We start from the raw sequence: 22,133 nt of genomic DNA on the forward strand, positions 1-22,133 counted from the left end.
TATATATATATATATATATATATATATATATATATATATATTAGGGTGATCCAAAAATGACCAAAAAATTTTTTTTTTTACTTTTTGTTATTCCTAAGGTCTAAATGTGTTCATTTATGAAAGAAAGCATTGTACCAAAAAAATTGGCCAAATCGGTTAATATTTAGAGGTCGCGCTGGGCGATCTTTATACCCCTTTAAAATTGGAATTTTCAAAAGTTCAGTAAAATATTGACCTTCGTTTTCTATGCACATTTCGGTTATTTACCGTTCGATTTTAATAAAATAAAAACGAAAAGCTCTTATTACGCATAATAATTTTTGTTAAACAACATTTCCTTTTTAAATGCATATTAAAACGGCAAAATAAATTGCTAACTAAGCCAAATTTTATTATATTTTATTATATTGGTTTATTATATGGTTTAGTTCAGTTCGAGACTTTATCGAGAGTGTTGTGATTCCTGAAATAAAATTACAATAGTTTATCTATTTTGCTTGACTAATAATATTAATTACAGTATTTTAAGAAAGTGATATAATTGCGAGTTTCAATGAAACTAATTTTGTTTGGAAATATAGGTGACAACAAAATATATTTTCATTCATACACTGTATTAAAGAAAATTTAAAATGGCAGCAGTCGCAAAGTCAACACGCAGTTCTACAGCAAAATGGTTAATTGGTCAACCAATATTAATGCTTTCCCATCTTAAGCTTCCAACGATTTTGGAAGTATTAAAATGTTTTTTCTTCCACCATGAGGTGAAAGGATTGAGAACACATAAAAGTTCGGTAACAGTTATCAAATCAACTTGTGAAATTTGGGAAAAAGCTAAAATTATACAATTCGAAAGGATAATGCAGTTACAAGGCTTGAAAAATTTCATAAAGAGTATACGGATCTATTAAAAGACAGAAATAAGAAATCAGCTGTTGCTAGAAGCAAAGTAACAGACTTTGAAAAGAGAATTATGAAACTTTTTGATATTGCGCCAACTAATGTTTTTGATTTAATAAAAATTGCTGAAGATCGCGATTTCCTCATAGATCAACGAGATGATAGAAACATGGTCTTGGGATGATAGAAACATGAGAAGATAGAAACATGATCATGATAGAAATGATGATAGAAACATGATCTTTGATAGAAACATGAGACGATAGAAACATGATCATTGATAAAGATGATGCAGAGAAAGAAGAAAATAAAGTTTGCAGAGAGATAAGTTTGGATAAATGTTAGCAAAAAGAAGCGTTAAGGAAACAACGCTCTGAAGAAGTAGTTGTTCTTGAGAATTCAACTTCGCCTACAAGTTCTGCTAGTAGCGATCATGATGATATCGTAGTTTTGAAAGGAAAAGATGATGTTGCAGAAAGCTCCGGTCTGAAAAGGAAGCGTTCTATAAAAAAAATTATTACCCCTGAAGTTGTCGCTTCCTTAGATAGAGGAAAAGTAAGCAATCGTGTGGCAATGCAAACTATAGCAGCTACAATGCAAAGTTTAGGAGCTCCTATTGAAGAGTTCTCTTTATCTGTTACTACTTTTCATAGGGCAAGAACTGATTATCGTGAAACTCATTACAATGAAACAAAAGAAAATTTCAAACCGGATGTATCTCTTGTAGTTCATTGGGATGGAAAAATGATGGCAGACATCGATGGAAGTGGAAATGTTGAGCGTTTTTCAGTTTTAGTAACAGGGCGTGGTATTGAAAAACTTCTGGGAGTGCCAAAACTTCCTGATTCAAAAGGAGAAGCCATTGCTACTGCAGTTGTAGCCTCCCTCCATGAATGGGACGCTTCGAATCTTATTAATAATCTCTATGGCATGTCGTTTGATACCACAGCTAGCATTACAGGATCTGAGAAAGGTGTTTGTAATTTACTTGAAGAAAAATTAAGAAAAGAATTATTGAATTTAGCTTGTCATCATCACATTACTGAAATTGTTGCAAGATCTGTGTTTAAAATTTATTTTCCAACAACGTCGGGACCAGATGTTGCTATTTTCAAACGATTTAAACAAGCCTGGAAGAATATCAAGAAAGATGATTTTAGCCCAACAGTGCAAGATGAAGAAGCTGAAAGATATCTTTCAAACGTCTCGATTGAAAAAAAATCGTCTATAATTATTTCTTAAAAAAATGTTTGCAAGACTCACAACCACGAGATGATTATAAAGAACTTCTTGAATTATGTCTAATATATTTAGGAGAGCAACCTCCTAGTGAAATAAGATTTAAAGCACCTGGAGCCTTCCATCATGCTCGGTGGATGGCAAAACTTATTTATTCAATTAAAATATGGTTATTTAGAGATCAGTTTAAAATGGTGCAACATGAATTAAACGCAGTAAAAGATATTAGCATGTTTGCTGCATTAATATATGTTCGACAGTGGTTTACTGCACCACTCAGTGCCTCGGCCCCATTTAATGATTTAGATTTCTAAAAAATATTGAGGAATATCGTGAAATGAATGAAATTATAGCGACCGCTGCAACCAAGGCAATGAAGCGGCATCTATGGTATTTAAGTGAAGAACTTATATCTTTGGCCTTTTTTAGTGATGATGTAGAGATTAAAGTTAAAAGAAAAATGATAACTGCCCTTGTTATCAATGCGTAGACAATAATAGGCCATAAAAGAAATTAGCAGATATTACAAATGTAATGAGTAAATCCCTTGAGGACTTTGTAACGTGTAAATCACTTTCATTTTTTAATTTATTAAATATTGACATTTCCTTTCTTCAAGAAGATCCTTCAAACTGGAAAAACAATGAGTCGTATGCCGACTCTAAAGAAGTAGTGAAGTCTCTTAAAGTTGTTAATGATTGCACCGAAAGAGGGGTGAAGTTAATACAAGACTTTAATGCTGTCTTAACAAAAGATGAAGAGCAGCAGTTGCAGAAAACAGGGCTGTCTTACCAGATGCAAAAAAATCAACATTGAGTGCTAAACAAACCAGGCGACATGAGCAGCTGTTGTTGTTTAATGTTGTTTAATAAAAATTATTATGTGTAATAAGAGCTTTATTTTCGTTTTTATTTTATTAAAATTGAACAGTAAATAACCGAAAATTGTACAGAAAACGAAGGTCAATATTTTACTGAATTTTTTGAAAATTCCAATTTTAGAGGGGTATAAAGATCGCCCCAGCGCAACCTCTAAATATTAACCGATTTGACTGATTATTTTGGTACAATGTTTTCTTTCATAAATGAACACATTTAGACCATAGGAATAACAAAAAGTAAAAAAAAGTTTTTTTGGATCACCCTAATATATATATATATATATATATATATATATATATATATATATATATATATATATATATATATATATATATTTACCAACTCAAATTATAAAATAAAAAATATATATTTATATATATATATTTACATAAAAATAAAGTATATATATATATATATATATATATATATATATATATATATATATATATATATATATATATATATACAGGGGCTATTCTAGAAAAAAAATTTGGGCAGCAGTAACCCCCACCCCATATCGGGGAGAAATTTAGCCAAAATATTGCCGAACATCAGTGTTATGTTGCAAAAAAAACAATTTTCAATTCAATGTTTATTAAAATTATGTTTTTTATATTACTAAAATTAATATAAAAACTCATATAAATGTTTTAATCAGTGATACTGTTAAAATAAACAATTAAATAATTATTTAAATAAATTAAGTATTTACTTACATTTTCCCAATCTTCAGCAGAGATATGTAGGTGTTGTTTAGCCTAAATGAGGCATTTAAATTTTATTGCTGGCATAAGTTTATGTTTCCTCATTGGTCTGTAGCATTTAAACCGCAGTTCTGCTATTCGGCGCCTTGTATTTTTGTACGAAATCTTTATACATATTTAGTAACTGCTTTTGTACTTTTTCTTCAATTTTTAACACAAATGTAATGAACTGCCTGTTCATCTCATGGGGTAGTGCTGCATGGTCTTCTCACATTTTCCACTTCTGTCACTTTGTACAGGTATTTTTTTTATCAGGTTTACCTTTGATTCTGCTTACTGTCATTACAAAAACTTTAACTAAATTTTCAATTTTTCTTTGGGAGAGGTTTGAATGTTTTAATAAAGCAGATATTTCCGTAATTTTTTCGTTTAATATATCTTTAGCTTTTCCCATTTTTTGGCACCAAATTTCAAATATTTTTAGTGTAAATTAGTAATTAATGTAAAAAAACAAGTCAGAATCACAAAAACACTAAATAATTGACAAAAACTTTATTTAATACTCACGTTATTGTGCAAATAACAATTTTGCAAAGAATATACATAAAAACGTATTTCACAGGTTTTTGCATATTCTAGTTATCAATGCTAAAAATTGCCCCAATTATTTATAAATGTTACAACTTCATATAAAAAATGTAGAAAACTATTATTGCTATTAAAATCTTAAAGAATGTAAGAGTAGAAGCAAATTTATTCATTTAAAATCCATATTTAATTTTTAGTTTAATATTTTAGCTTAATATTTAATTGTTGTTTTTGTGAAAAACAAACTGTAACTAATAATTTTGCTGCCCAGTGTATACAGGAGTGTACCCCCTGGTTTTTTTCTGGTTTCCCTGTGAGCGACTGAAACAGTTTTTATTTCTCATTTGAGTCATCCACTATGATAATCAGTAGTCCGGTGTTAAATTTTTTTTTTGTACTTTTTCTTGGAAAAAAAATTCAAGTGTCTGACTACTAAAATACGTCTAATATGAAACGGTTTATTTAAAAGTAAATTAATGAATTTTAAAAGTTTATTTAAAAGTAAATTAATTAAAAATGTGTTGTCATTTTTGTTGTAGTCGATATCTGTATCATATCGTTTCTTTTTTGTCAATCTTAACAAAGGTTTTATTACGTGAAGCAAAAAAGTTTTAAACATTAGTTGAATGTTTAAAACATTATGTTTTAAACATTCTTTAAAATGTTTAAAACATTTTAATGTTTTATACATTTTTCAAAATTATTATAGACTTTCTTTTTTTTTCCACGTGCATCATTAATTTTGTTCTAATTGTGTTCTAATCACGTGCATTAAAAATCATGATTAGAACACATCAATTGTGTTCTAATCATGATTTTTCATGTACATCTTAATGTTTTTTATTTTGTTAATTTTGTTTGACAAAGTTAAAACAAAAAATTATTTTACTAATGAAAAACAAAAGAGATTCAGTGTTATTTATGATTCAACTGCCATTCATTCATTCATGTGATTCATGCCATTCATGCCATTCATGTGATTCAAAATATGACTATAAGGTTTAAAAAAAAAAATGATACAATAACATTTGGAAATGAAAGAAAATGTAATTTTAAAACTCATTTTCAATTGAGAAGAAACGTGCTTCAAAATACAACAAGATTGTTTAAAAAAACAGTCCAGTTGTACTTCGAAGTATTAAATTGTGTGTTGGCTTCTTTTTATTAAGTTTGGTAAAATGCATCATAGTGCAGGGCTTGAAATAATAACCTTTTTTGTACCAGACAATTTGTCAGATGAAGACTCAAGTTTGCCAAACATGTCTGATAAAAATTAAAAAAGTGCAATCAAATGCCATTCCTGACCACACATAAATTGTTTTGTTTTTGCAACTTTACCACACAATTTGTAAGATAAATTAAATCTAACAAAAAGAAAATCTTAAAGAAAAAGAAAATCTAAACTCAAAAAACTAACATTTGAAAAGGAAAATATATTTATATTAACTTTTTAAAAATTACATTACTATGAAAATGCTTTGTAAATTATTAAAAAAATCAATTATTACGTAAATATATTAAATACATAAGATATGTAATTATTAAATACATAATTAAATATGTAATAAAAATGTATAATAAAAATACAAAATTATTAAATACATAAATTACTATGTAAATATATTAAATACATAAATTTCTAAGTTTACTTAAGCATTAAAATAACTATTATGTTAAAATTTTTATCAAATAAATTTAAAAGAGGTTCTAAAAGCTAAAATATTTGATTGAAATTTATAAAAACCATCTGACAAAAAAGAAAATAAATACTAAACTACAAATTTACATTAATAACTAGTTGCAATCTTTTAATATAAATGATAAAAACCGGGCTACTTAATTTAATAACATGTAATGCTTTGGCATCTTTTAAAAAATGACATATTTTACTAATGTAGTCGTGTGTTCAACTTCAATTTTGTTTTGTATAAAAAATAAAAAGTTCAAAAAATAAAGTGTATATACAATACTGAATTTATTAATAATTTTGAAACAACTAAAATGATTAGAAAATAAATGCACATAAAATATGAGTCGGACTAAATGACAGATAGATGTTGTTTTTTACCGGACAAGTGCAAGACAATGTCCGGTGTCTGGCGCTTATTATTACGCTTCATTTAACAATGAATACACTATGGCCCTGCCATAGTGTATTCATTGTTAAAGGAAGTGTATACTACTTTAAATGCTTTTTAAAGTTTTCTTGTAAATAATCACAAGGAATAAAATCTTCATAGATCAAAATATGGTTTTATTATAAACACACTTTTGTAAGAAACTTTAATGAACAAACTTTTGCTAACAAACTGTTTGGTCGTCCTGCCAGGCTACTGACAGACATTTAAAAAAAAGTTTCAGTTGCCCTTGGAAAAAGCGAGTTGTCCCATGCCACCGGACAACCATGAGGGTACACCCCTGATATATATATACACACACACACATATATATATATGTTTGTGTGTATGTGATCCTGCTGCCCCATACAGCGCTCAAAATAATTGTTTGAAGGTTTGCTGATCAACACTGATTGGCAGAAATGGCATAAATATTTTAAAACTTTTAACTTTAATTTAATAACATTAATATTTTTTAAATGTTAAAATTATTTTTATTATAAAGTTTGATTTGCAAAAGTTGGCGATTGAATTTGTTCAGCCAAATTTTGTATTTAATATGGTAAAAAAAGAGTCTTCACCAATAATGTTGGTCAACTCATTCACAGTCATTTCAGGAATCATTGGAAATATAAGTTTAGCAAACCCCAACCTTTTTCTTTTTGAAGTTATTTCATTCATTGTCACATAATTTTTTAGCGATAGTATTTTATTTGTAATCTTTTCCCTTTGTTTTCTTGTTCAATTTTCTTGTTCAACAGTACAAGTTTTATAGAGTATAACAATTTTGATATTCACCTTGCATTGTTCAAAATGCCTGGTTTATTAAATCCAGGGAAAACCACACTTTGCCCATTTCCCAGATAAAACATGCCCAGATAAAACATTTTTATTTGAATAAGTTCTCTATAATTGATATAAGTTTGATCCCCACCATGCTCCTTGTAGTCAGTGCTCTACTTGTTTCTCCACGCAGCGACCTTGTTGTGTTTTGGAGTTATAGAGTTAAGAGAGGGTTGAAAGCACAACTAAGTAGCCTCCTTGACTGTAATGGCTTTCATGCTTGATTATAGACTATGTTTGAAAAATCAATTGAAATCTGCTACCACCCAACATTATCCAGTTTTCTTAAAATTTCAAATTCCTACTATTTATTATGAACCTCACCCCAAAAAAAAAATCAGGCTTAATCAGAACACATAAGGGTGGCTGGATCACCTTAATATGCACACAAAAGAAATAACTTGAATTTAAATTAAAAAAAAAAAATACAAACAGGATTTATCAACATTTTTGCAAACCTGGCCCTGTCCCTTGCTTTGGCTTCGTTTTATGAAATCAGACCCAGGTCATTTTTTTCCAGGTCAAATTTTTGTAGACTCTTTATGTATGTTTGTAAAACTATAATAAAGACAATGATTTTTAATTTTTAAGTATTTACTTTTCATATTTTTTATTGTAATTTTTACAACTATGAGTTAATTTTTTTTTTGGTTTTTGTTGTAAATTATTACTTTGTATTATTTTGACTTATATAAATCTATTTGAATCATATTTTTAGGTAATGTTAAAAATATTTTTTATTTTCAATTATCATTATTTTTAATTTATTAAAGTATTCCTCTCCTCTAATGTGAGAGGGTCACAACAGTTAAGCTACTCTTTTTTTGTTAATTGTTGTAACAACCCTCTCTCTAAATTCAAGGCAGAAAACTTGATGAACAAAGTTGCTACATTAAGAAATACAGTTTACTACATTACCACTGTGTACCAACTTTTCTGAGTTTATATAAAAAAGTGCAGCTAGTATCTTAATTTCAATTTATGTTAATATCTCCTACACAAATTCCAAGATGTATTAAAATGTGTTAATGACGGTGTAAAACAACTATCTATAGCTTGAATGAAACAAAAATTAAGGCTACTGTTATTGCTTTTTTGTATTTTGTAATGTACCTATGTATCATATATTGAAAGAATATCAAATGTACCAATGTTTCATAAATTGCAAGAGTTTACATAATACAATTATATAAGCTGTCATTTTACAGCAAGAAACAAACAGATTTTTTTTTGCATATTGAAAAAAATGCTGATAAAATCTTTGAAGTCATGTGTTGAATATATATATAATCAATAAATTATTTGTATTTTAATAATGTAATAGCTGTTTTTAAGTTTGTATAGAATGGTTTTATGATCTAGCATGAAACTGAAATTGGAATTTCTTATTAATGGAAATCAGTGGAGATTGGTGGAATGGTGTGTTCTTATTGGTGGAAATTGGTGAAATAGTGTGTTCTTATTGGTGGTAATTGGTAGATCAGTGTGTTTCATATTGGTTTAAATTAAACCGTACTTACCTTTTTACCTTCACCTCTAATTTTGATATAAAGCAGCTCCTATTTGTTCACAAAAAATTTTTTCAAAGTTTTTTCTTTTTTAAAAAATTTTTTACTTTTTTTTACTTGCTTCCACTTATTGTTTTTTAACTGTTTCTCTGTATATATTAATTTTCAGATCATCTCAAAATCCTTGAATGTGACTAAAACTGATCATCATCAGCAATATTATTTAAGCTTTTATAGGAATATTTTACATATCATAGTTTTTATATACATACATAGTTTATTATAAAAAATTTTACAAGTTTTGACAAGACATTAGAGCAACAACACATTTTATGTGGAATGCATTTATAAATTAACCACTAAAGCTATCTTTATTAGACTTTAGAGAACAATTAGAAAACAAATGCCTTTATGACAATTTTAAGTGTTTCTGAAACAATTAAAACTAAATTTTCTAGAATGTTTTTAAAATTCAGTATATATACAAGCAAAATTTCCACAGTTCCATAAGTTTGTTTTGAACACTTAATAAGAGTTGATTGAAGTTTGAGTAAGATTTTGACTTGTTTGTTCTGTATGGAATTTTTTTCCATACAGCAAGACAAATAAAGACTGAACCGGAAACCTGTCAACACAAGACGTGTCTCACAAATTTTATCAAAATCAGGATGATTCCAGCGGAAAAAAATGATCACAAAGCCACCATTGACAAAAAAGCATAAAAATGCAAGATTTAGGTTTGCCAAGGACCTCATGACATGAGATGCAGAATGGGAAAATGTTATTTTTTCTGAAGAAAAAACTTAGATGAGCCTGATGATTTGTTTGACGAGATAAAGTAAAAAATAGCTACATAATGTTTACTACTAAAGGTTTCATGTGTTAGTCATGTGTAATCATCAGATAAAAATACATTTTTTTTTTTTTTTTGTTAAAAATGTTTGAATCTTATTGTACAAAACTAATGTGCAAAAAAAATTATAAAGCTGTTATTGTTTCACAAGCATGCTTTTTTGATTTTTTGATTTTTTAATTATTTTTTACTATATCTTGTCAAAGAAACATATACAATTCTGATATCACTAGAAAATTCATGAGCGCCCATGGTGCCCATTTTTAGCACATTTACGCTTGTAAATGATGTTTATTTTGACAAGTGAAGTGAAGCCGGTGAAGGCAAATAAATCTTATATATATATATTATGCATACCTAATAAGCGTTTATAAGTGAAAAAGAATTAAAATTAAAAATTGAAATGACGAAAACAAATGTTAAAAATAAAAAAAGTTAAAAAATTTCATTAAAGAATTTCTTTATAAATATATTAGGAGCATAACAATAACGTCTTTCTTTAAAAGCAAGATAGGCAAAATGCGTTACACGCATTTAAGTTATTTATAAATCAAATCACTTAATTATTTTTTAACCACTGTATCTTTTATTATATTAGTATTATTATTAATATATTAGCAACAATTAGTTACTTAATAAAAAATATTAAAAAAAAACCAAAAAAGGACTCCAAAAGATTTGATTGACCACTGCACCGCACAATATTGTAACTCAATAAGTTAAAAATTTTAAAATAAAATGCATTTGTTTGACGCATTATTATATTTTTAAAGTAATTAACGCACTTTAAAATAAAATAACTTCCGCATGATTAATATGTAAGTGTTACATCAGCGTTACACTATTAGGGAATCAGTGACCTGGCTAAATATATATTAGATTCATTGAGCACTCTTGCTGAAGAAATACAAAAAATAGAATAAAGTTTAGTAAAAAGGAGGTTGGCAAAAAATCGCCAACCTCCTTTTTACTAAACTTGATCCATGAGATGCAGAATGGGAAAAATAACATTTTCCCATTCTGCATCTCATGTCATGAGGTCCTTGGCAAACCTAAATAAAAATTCTTTGTGTCAAATTTTTTTTGCCGACCTGATGCCAACCTCTAACAGTTTAAACTCCTCATTTTTTTTAATTCTGAGGGCTGATGTATATATGTATGTATATATATATATATATATATATATATATATATATATATATATATATATATATATATATATATATATATATATATATATATATATATATATATATATATATATATACACACACATACACATTATAATAATATTGAGTTTTTTTTAGAATCATTCTCAGCATCACAGTTTAATACACTTAATGAATCTTCCTTGAGTAAGCTAGAAGCTATGCAAGGTTAGTAATTTTATATAATATCATAAGACATCTTTGATATTTTGAAATACATTTTAACATAAAGTAATAACATAAAAACACTTTAAAAATAGTTATATTTAATATTACCACTTAAAGATCTTAAAATTTTTTTTAGCAGGTATACAAGATAGTTTTCTGAGCTCTCAATCAGAAGATAAAGGGAAAAAACTACAAAAGTTTTTAGATGAAGCCAGATTCACATCTGACAGGAAAGAAAATGATAAGGTTTTATTAAGTGAAGCTATTGAAAAATCCTCAAATGCTATTGAAAAACAAGTAAATGTTTATGCACAAATTTTTATTATTATTCTAATATAATTATAATGTATTACTGTTTTATTATAAAATAATTTTGTTTATATTAATAAATTTATATTATGTAATAAGTCAATAAGTTTAAATTTATTTTTCAAAAAGTTATAAATTATCACTGATCAATTTAATGGCTTTTGTTGCTGGCATTGTACCTTGGATTCTTAACATTCCGAGCAATTGAAATCCTTCATTATGATGTAGATTTAAGTTTATATATCTTTTGTTTTTTACTGCAGTATACTCATATAATGTAAGACTAAATTTACGTTTATCTTCAAGTTTCATTTTCAAAGAACTTATAACTTGTTTCTTACCTAACCTGAAGTATTTAATGTCAAGATGGCAAATGGGAATTGGTATCCCTGGGCACAAAATGCTGATTGCTTTACTTTTAGCAATGGTGTGAAAGGTAATTCCATCAATAGTTCAAAGGAGATTCCATCATCTACCTGAAATTTGGCAACTCCAAATTTCAGGTAGAGTTTTATGGTTATCCTTAAAAAAACTTTCAATTTGTGGTATTTTGGCAGCAGGAATGTTTGCTGCTGCCTCGGACGCAGAGTTATTGCATTTAAGAATTTCAATTTTGTGTTTTGTTTTTAAGTGCCTTGTAAAAGCTGTTGTTGTTAAGCCAGGTGTTTTGAGAATAATTTTACAGGTTTTACACTTTGAACTCTGTAATTCTTTCCGAAATTCGAAATAGCCTCATGCCTCATATCTTCTAGTTGTGCTTACATTTTTAAACTTATCCATATTTTTTATTTTATTCTAAAAACTATTATTAGTTCATCAAAGCTTTATTAACTTGTCTTTTTTTTTAATTTAGAAATTTTAACGATCTATTTGATGGGTATCACCATGGTATTTTTTTTAACAATTAAAAATATGTAACACACGTATCTATTTTGATTTTAAAACATAAAAGTAACATTCTAAGTTTACATAATGTTTACATTATGTTTACATAATTTATTTGTGACTTAAACTTTAAAAGTGTTACTTTTAAAAAAAAGTATTGCACAACAAAAATTAAGAGTAACAAAAGCTGTCTAAAAAAAAACACAGATTAAAAATGATTTTGGTTTAACTGTTAAATAATGGTAATAGAGAACCTAATTTTTATATATATACATGTTTGAACTTTTAGAGAAAAAAGTTTAAACTTGAAACTTCTTGAAAAATGGCAAAAGTTCAAACGTTCGAACCTGAACATGTTCAAACTGGAAGCTCTATATTAAATATAGAAAACGTGAAAAGACTCCAAAATACACTCTAAAGTAACAATTAAAGGCAAAGAAAAGAGACAGGAAACTAGTTAACCAACTCTATAACACAAAATCGCTTCTGGTCATCGATGACGAAAATACTTTTATTTTGCAGGGGACAACATGCTTGGAAATTATCGATACTACACAAACAATAAAAAAACATGGCCAGAAAGTGTTTGTTTTTATAGGAAAAGAGAAATTTCTAAAAAAATTGTTAATATGGATAACCTTATCTGGCCATGTATATCCGAGCCATTGTTTTGCACTTCCAAGGCTCTAGCAATTTATTCATTGATCTATATTGATGAATGTTTAGAAAAACGACTTCTTCCATTCATTCACAGGTATCATGGAGACTTTAACTATTTATTTTGGCCAGATTTAGCAAGTTCTTATTATTTTAAAGATTCTCTAAATTGGATGGACCAATATGTCTATTATGTTGATAAAGAATCCAATCCCCCAAATGTGCCTCAAGCACAACCCATTTGAAAAATTCAATCTCCTTCGTAAACCCATTTGGTTTACGAAGGAGATTGGCAAGCTTCAACAATGTAAGTTTTGATTGATCAAATTAAATTAAAACTACAAAAAATTGATTTAAATTTTTTACAGTTGCTTATGAAAGGTGTCAGAGCATAATCGAGATCAATTGCAGATGGTGGTGTTTCTTCATTTACAAAATAACTTATTTAATTAAAAGATAAATACTTTATTTAAAAAAAATATAATAGTTTTTTTTTTATTTATAAATAAGTTATTGACGTTTTTATTTTGTCCGATAAATTACGCATCACCCGTTATCTGTAGTGATACAAGGAAGTGTTCTTGGTGTCTTCACCTCCACAACCAAAAATGCTAATATGCAGTTCTTTCAAAACTGTCTCCTAAAAGCAGCTGATATTGATCCTTATCTATTATGATGGAACCAGTTATGGTATCCTTCCAATCGAGGAACATCTTAATGCTATTATGCAGTACATTTAAACAAATATTGAGCATTCTGAGCTATCCAATCCCACTTATTCTATACCAGAACAATTCACTATGTCCCAAAACAACTTCTAATTTGAACCTCTTTTGCTAAGAAAAACCTTTAAGGGTATGATAGTACAAGTATGTATGAGTACATTAGAAATGGTTTTGAAACCTTTCATCATCGTCTGTGAAAGAAAAATTGATTTGAAAATTTTGATTTTTTGGCCTATTGACAAGATTATTAATCAAATAAATAAAACATTTTTTACATAAAAATTTTATTACATAAGTTATTAACAAAGATAAGCAACTTGTTGAAGTAAGAGTTCCTAGGCCCTTTATTGATTTTAGAGATCCAAGAAAGGACTGCAAACAGTTTCATTGTGCCTTTTGAGCAAAATACAAGTGCAAAACTATTTAAAATGCTGAATTAAGCAAAAACTCACGATGACCACAGAAAAACTGTCTGTTTTCTCTGTTTGAAAAAAGCTAACAGGCAACTGACTGATATGATTATACCCTGTCAAGAAGTTTTTGGTCAAGCTATCGACTTTAAAGATCAAAAAGTCCCAATTAGTATCTGCAAAAACTGTTGAGTAGGCTTTAGAAAAAGAGACATTTGTGAAGATGTTCAACTTCTCTCACTGCCTTACAACCAAAACATAAAGTTTCGTCCTGCAACCAGAGTATCACTATGTGATTCCCCGATTTGTTATGTGGGAAATGCCAAGTTTGGAAGCCCTCAGCAGATTGAAACAACAAACACAACCAGTCAGCCGAAAGAACAGCCAGTGGTTGAGAAGCGTTGTTCAGCATCCTTTTTACTGATTGGAACAGGAATTCCACATAATTGTACAAAAGGAATGCTTCGACAGAACTTGCTTGAAGTTGCAGTAAAAGAAATGAAAGCAGCAGAAAGAGTAGCTGCTTCTGATATAGCTAACAAGGTTTTTTCACCCCATGGCACTGTGCGTCTTAGTCAAGTAATAGGAAAGCATCATCCAGTTACTCCAGGTAAAATATATTTTCTTTTAGTCATATATGCTTAATATGCTTTTGTTTTAGTGACTCTTTTATTACAACAAGTAACAAACCTTAAAATATGAGACACTGTGTTTATGTTGATGTAAACTTTTTTTCCAGGGCCATCAAGACAAAGAGAACTTTTTTTAGCAGCTACATTCACCTTGACTGCGCAACAACTTCTACAAGTTCAAAACCAGACTAGGTTTTCAAACACTTAATAATGTAGCTTCCCAGCAAGTAGTTGAAAAAAACTTCAGGGAACAACCTGAGTCTCTTGGAAAGCATCTTTCTAACTTGTTTATCACCTCAGAAATTTCAGACACATCCAAACATCTATTGGAGAATAATCCAAACTGCAAAGATGTTGAAGCCCCAGGAAACACTTTAGTTCAGATCAGATGTCTTCAGTCAAATAAATTCATCAAGGTGGAAATTGTTGGAGGATGGAGGGTTCCTGAAAATGTTTCTAGGGGTTATTGACTTAAAAGCAAATGCTTCTCCCCCGGCTAAGAAACCCCTCTTCAAGACTCAAGAGTGAAGCATCAACTTCTTGTGGCTATCGCAGAAAATTACTCTGAAAATTATGACAATGTAAAGCAGATCATGGAAAAGTGAGCCTTGAGAGATTGCCTTTTGTGTTGTCATGTGACATGAAGATTGCAAACATTATTTGTGGTTTGCAGTCTCGCTCAAGTATTCATCCCTGTACCTGGCATGACATTGAGTCAAAGAATCTTCATCAGAGTGGCAAGCTTCGAACAATTTGCTTCATTCAAATTGATTATACAGGCTTCCAAGTAGCAGGTACTCAAACAAAAAAGCCAGGAACTTTCAGAATGTTATGCATAAGTCAGTTATTAAGTTACCTGAAGGAACACTCATGTTGGACTTCATTCCACTCATGAAACTTCACTTGCTTCTTGGTGTTGTTAACAATCTCTTCAAGTGTCTGTGTCTGCAGTGGAAAAATGCACCAGAGTTGGCAAAAATGATGAACTTTCAATAACAATCTTTTCAGGGAGGACAGTTTGCAGGCAATGAGTGCAGAAAGCTTTTATGAAATGTTGACTCGCTTCAACAACTTGCAGAAAAGCACACTTGTTTTTTAGCATTTCTATTCATTGACACATTCAGAAAGTTTGATGCAGTTTTTGATGCCTCCATTGGAAATGTTCTTCAAGACAACTATTGCATCTTCATTGAAGAATTCAAGGATTCCTACCTCGCAAAAACACGAGTGTCACTCCCAAAGCGCATGCTGTCTTTTTTCATGTAACACAGTTTGTTGATTGTCACAACCACTTGCTGGGCATCTATTAAAAACAAGCAATAGAATCACTCAATCATGACTTCAACCATCATTGGCAACGGTTGAAAAGGCCCAGTAATCATACGAACTACCCTAAGAATTTTCTAAACTGTTTGATTGATTAAAACAGCAACCATATGATATGTAAGAAATTACCCTTCAACATCAATTTAAAAAAATTATATTTAATAAGAATAACCCTTTTTTTTAAGTTACTCGATCTGTTGAACTAGAATCTGGTTTTTTTAATTTTCTGAAGAAATTGAATTTTTGTTGTTTTTTCTAAGTTGTAAATACGCTTTTTATAGAACATGTCAAAACAAGTTTCAAATGTTTTCAATAGAAAACGTAATTCATTTGTTCAGAGCAATGAAATTAAAAATTCAAATCATTTTTTCTTTCACGTTCAATGATGAAAGATTTCAAAACCAACTCTAATCTCCTACATACTTGTAGTATCATACTGCCAAAGGTTTTTCTTGAGAAAGGAGGTTCGAATTAACAGTCATTTTGTGACACAATGAATTACTCATATTCTACTATTTGACTTTCATATTTAACACTAGAATAGCAAAATTGAAAATGTATTTAAACACCCATCTACAAAAATTTATCAACCACCTACATAATGATGCTTATAAATCCAATGCTAATTCTACTCTATGTTACCTGAAAATACTTCTCAACACATCCTATAAAAATACTTCTCAATACATCTTATAAAAATACTTCTAAATACATCCTATAAAAGTACTTCTCAATACATCCTATAAAAATACTTCTCAATACATCCTATAAAAATACTTCTCAATACATCCTATAAAAGTACTTCTCAATACATCCTATAAAAATACTTCTCAATACATCCTATAAAAATACTTCTCAATACATCCTATAAAAATACTTCTCAACACATCCTATAAAAATACTTCTCAACACATCCTATAAAAATACTTCTCAATACATCCTATAAAAATATTGTACTATTAGTTTTTGTAAACTCAATACTTATTTCAATAAAAGATTTAAAAGAAAAATAATATATAAAATCTTTATATAATCAAATATAACTTGTCTTCATAATTTTTATCAATATCATCATCATTGTTGTCAACTAAACAGAGAAGAAGAAAAAAAAAAAGAAGAATATATAAGCATATACAATATATAACAAAAATACATGCGATATTATACAACAAATTAAAACTAAACTAAAATGCAACTTACCACTCAAATACTGCAAAAGCAAACTTTATTTTAAAAACTGCATAACTAACTGCATTGAAAACACAAAGAAACAAATCTTTATTGTATTCAATTCAAGAAACCATTTTTGCAATAAAAAGCAGAATACAAAATTTAAAGTTGAATTATTCAATAAAATAACAAAAGCTGCAAAAAAAGCTAACAATTTTTTTATACCTTTTAACAGAAAGTTTTTTTAAAACAATATAAAGGTAAGAGAAAAGTTAAATAAAAATTAAATAAAAGACAAAAGCAAAATAGTAATTGAAAAAAAAAAACTATTTAAATGAAATGATAAAAGATTAGCAGTTGTGGCACAGTGGTTGAGTGGTCAGTGGTTAGAGTTCTGGTTTACTAAGAGGTTTAAGGTTTGATGCTGGCTCTACCCCAATAAACAATATTGGTAAAAAAAAGAGGTGTGAATTTCCTTTCTTCATGGTGCTCTGCAATAATCTAATTGATTTTGGAGTACTTTATTAACTAAAAAAATAAGTAATTCTATTTGCAGCTTGTAAAAAGTTGTAGATAGACTGCTTTTGTGAATTTTAATAAATAATAAATAAAAATAAATAAAAAAAAACACTCAGTTTGCTGCATACTATTAAAAAAAACTTAATTTTTTAATGGAAAAAACTAAAATTATCTTTATATTTAGATTGTTGTGACAGATTTGTCTAAACTAGATTTGTCAAAACTACATTTGTCAAAACTATATTAAGTTATAAACATTAAAAGAATTATATATTGATTATTAAAGATATGTAATATAGTAATAATACTATGATATAAATCTAAAACAAGTATTAAAAGTTTTAATTATTAATTAAAGACTGTTGTTAACAATTGTATATTAGTATTCAAAAATTTAGATTTAAAATAGAAAAATTAATGGTTTTATTCCTTATATCTTTCGACAAAGAACCTTTTTTAAAAAGCTACAGGGTTAGATTCAAAAGAGCAATTTCTGGAAATTTCAAGTAAAAAGAATTTCAAATTTTGAAGATTTGTTTTGAAAACCGCTTATCGTCAAAAATTAAGAAACTGGAAAAAATGACAAAATAATAATAAAATCACCCAAACAAATTTAATAACCACCCATAATATTCGATTCTTAAAACATATAAATCATATTACATATTTACTTTGACAAGTAATATTGTTAATAACTTTTCATAATTTATTTTATTTCAGATTGTTATACACAGTTATCTTCTTTTTAGTATCGTTCACTTTTTGAATTAACTGAAGCAAATCAAACAGACATGGATAGTCTTTTTCTAAAAGGTATAATATTCTCATCCTAAATTCTTATAAAATGCTCATAAAATTTAAAAATAGCACAATCAAAAATAAAAGTTTTAATTGATAATAAGGAAGAGTGTCAGTCGATAATAAATAATAATATTTGTACTCCATATATCGTTGGTATACAAGGGAAATGCACTTTCCAAGTGCATTTCCCTTGTATACCAATGATAAATAATATACCAAATAATATACCACACAAAGGAAAAGTCTAAAAACATCATTTTGAGATAATGAACAGTTTTTGCGTAATAGCTAAAATAATAAGTTTTTGTGTAATATAAAAATGGACATTTATAACAGTGACATTGGGACAGTGCATTTCCCTTGTATACCGACAATATGTATTTGTCTAATATAATGTATACTGCATTTTACAGTAGTACATAAAATTATTTTGATTTAAAATCCCTGACCTCATGGAAAATCCCCCAAATATTAACTTTTTGTATGAAGTATTTATTTTCATAGATGTAGAAATAAAAATGTTCCAGGCAAAAATGTGCTAAGGAATAAAAACAACAATTTTTAACTACTTGAATAAGTTTTTCCTGTATTTTTTATGCACAAATTTATTTTGTAAAGGTTTTTGTAGCTTTTTTATCTTGGTAAAAAAAAAAATTTTTTTACACATTTTTAGTGTCATTGTTTCCACACAGGTTGGGCGTTTCCACATTAGCACAGGTTGGGCGTTTCTCATAGTGTCATTTCTTCCATATACAAAATCTTAAGTATCTTCTTTCCTAAAAGAAAATTTTTTGGTGTTATCTGCACTCTCACTAAGTTTTTGGTGTTATCTGCACTCTTGCTAAGTTTTCATATTTTTACTTCTACTTTCCTCATATATTTCTTACTATTTCTGTTCTTATTTGAGTTTCCTTCTCAAAATAATTATGAACTTAATTATTTTTCAATTTCTGAATTCTACATCTACCAAGATCTATTTTTCTTCAGATTTTTTAGGAATGTCATATCATTAATAACTAGTTTGTTCTATGTAAAGCACACACATAACTAGTTTGTACTGTGTAATACAAGCTTCATCTTATATTACTCTTATGTTACCCATTTTCTATCTTTCTAATTAAGACTTTAATCCACTTTTTCTTCAAACAATCATTTTTTGTAACCCATGTTTTACAGACTGTTAATCTAATTTAAGTATTCTAGCCACTTTTCTCCCTAAATAATTTTAGGCTTCTCCATCTCTCCTCACTCTCTATCATGTACTCTCTATTATGTACTCTCTATCATGTATCATTTATCATGTACTCTTTATCATATACTCTCTATCATGTACTCTCTCAAAGCCATTTATATCTGCACCAACATGACCATTCATATCTTTTCATAAAATGCCTCTCATTTTCTCCAATGTTTTGTTTAAAACACTAATAAGAACAATGTGGAGTTCTTTCTTTTTTTCTCTTGCCCTTACTGCTCAAATACAAAAACTATATTAGGCAGTGACCATTCAATAGCAAATCCTAATACCATAACAATCTCATTCATTTGTTTTATCTCAACGTATTTCTAGATAATGTATATAGTTTGTGTATATAAAATATAAAAATTAAAAACAGCTGACTCTCCTTTACACTGCAACTCAGAAGAATTTGTACCAAGAATCATTATTTGCATTAATTTTATCATTGCCACTTTTTCAGCAAGTCTCTTGCATGCAACATATATCTAATAGAATATATCATATATGAGTCAAAATTATTTTTAAATACCTACTTGCTTAGATTCCGATGCATTTTTGGGAATTTGATTCTTAAATAAAATTTATTACTTTTTTAATATTTTTGATATATTTTAATAATTAGATATGGGAAACAACATTTAAAGTTTTATTTAAGGTTTAATTGTAAAAGGTTTTAGGACAATATTACATTAAAATGTTAAAATAAAAAGAAACCACAAATAATACAATAGATACATATAATACAATAGATACATATAATACAATAGATACATATAATACAATAGATACATATAATACAATAAATACATATAAGCTAAAAAAATTAAGTAATAAAAAATTGGCTTAACGTAAAATCAATTTGTATGAAAACAAACATTTTATTTATAGTTTTCTACTTTATTTATATTTTCTATCACTTTAATAAAAATTTTTTTTTCGATTTCAACTTAACATTCAATTCTGGCAATATTTTTTTGATTTCAGCAAAAGCATTATTTAATGCTTTTGTTGAAACCTAGACCACTGCTAGACCACTGGTTCAGTATGGTTCACTACTAGACCACTTTTTTCTAATCAAAAGGTTTTTTGAGTTTTCAAATATCAAGGTTTTTTCTGTGTGGAACTTTAAAAGACATCACATCAGTGAGTCATGTTCATTTCCTTCCCTGGCTTCACTTCCCTGGCTTCACCATTCATCTCAGTTTTCATGAATACATAGTAGAAAGTGACATCTACAATACAGATAAAAACATTTAGAGAAAAAGTTGCTGGAAAAAAGATTAGGTAGGCATGATTTTAACCAAAAAAAAAGTTCATTTATCTCAGTCTTTATGAACAGGGCTCAGTTTAACGGTTGGATATTGCTGCCCCAGACTTTTTTTGAGATCTGATTTATGGGGGCAACCAACCATTGTTCATTTTTACTGAAAATATCAACAATGGTTTGTTGCCCTCCTCTAGCAGGTCACAAGAATGGTCTGAGGGGCGGGAATGTCTGACCGTTAAATTGTGCCCTGTATAAATATATAGTAAAAAGTGAAAAAGTAAAAATTAGTGACTGAATAAAAAATGCATTTACATGGTATACCCTGATGCCTAGTATTCCGTTACTTGTCATTTCAGCAGTTTTTTTAACTTTTTGTTTGCATAGGCCCAACAACATTGACTGATCCATTATTTAATCTTGCACCTTTTATTATTCAACATCATATCATTCAACATTCTTACTTTTACCATTACTTAACTGGATTTTTTTTTTTTAAACAAATTCATTCCCAATTGAATGAATTTGTTTAAAAAACTACTAAATAAACTTAGAGTTAACAGAAAACAAAGTAGAGTACAACTTAGTTTAAGTGCCTAAAACATATTTTTGTAGAGCATTTTTTTGCTTACCCTTGGTACAAATCCAAAGTTTTTATAAAATACATGTACTTTTTTACTGTACTTAACAAAAAAATCATCTGTTTGTTTTAAGTGAATACAACTAGAGTAAAAGATTTTTTTTTGCCATATACATGTTTTTTAAGGAAAAATAGTTTAAGATTTTGTAAAAATACATATTTTTACAAAATCTGTAAAAATCTGTATAATATCATTCTAAACAAAAGTTGAAAATTTATCTTCTAACTATATTATTAAATTGATTTTTTATTAAAGATGATTATTAATATTTGAGAATACACATCTTCAACATTTTTGGTTTGTCAATCAGAATATATTATTTGTTCATTTAATAAATGACTTAAAAGTTTATAAAATTCATTACAAAGATTCATTTTTTACTTAATAATCTTTTTTAAATTTTAAAGTTTAAATTTTCATAAAAATTTTGTTATGCTATTTTTTGATTAATTGAAGCAATTTATATGATTTATACTGTAAACATGGAAAATCACAATACTTTTAAAGGAGATTTAGTAATAGCTGCTTCAGATGTACAAAAACTT

The 22,133-nt window shown here is 28.0% G+C and overlaps 1 protein-coding gene across 4 annotated transcripts in view; it reads left to right on the plus strand.

The window, feature by feature from the left end:
- LOC101237638 (centrosomal protein of 192 kDa) overlaps positions 1-22,133 on the plus strand; it is a 113,378-nt gene that overhangs the window by 12,129 nt on the left and 79,116 nt on the right. For 2 of the 4 annotated variants that reach the window (XM_065819999.1, XM_065819998.1), the window contains exons 3-5: positions 10,941-11,009; positions 11,146-11,306; positions 18,392-18,455. In XM_065819999.1, the coding sequence (XP_065676071.1) occupies positions 10,941-11,009; positions 11,146-11,306; positions 18,392-18,455 (294 nt within the window). The remainder of the gene's footprint in view (positions 1-10,940; positions 11,010-11,145; positions 11,307-18,391; positions 18,456-22,133) is intronic. The other 2 variants (XM_065820001.1, XM_065820000.1) reach the window with 1 other exon arrangement.

This window comes from Hydra vulgaris, chromosome 15, assembly GCF_038396675.1.
Source record: "Hydra vulgaris chromosome 15, alternate assembly HydraT2T_AEP".
In the NCBI taxonomy this organism is placed as follows: domain Eukaryota; kingdom Metazoa; phylum Cnidaria; class Hydrozoa; order Anthoathecata; family Hydridae; genus Hydra; species Hydra vulgaris.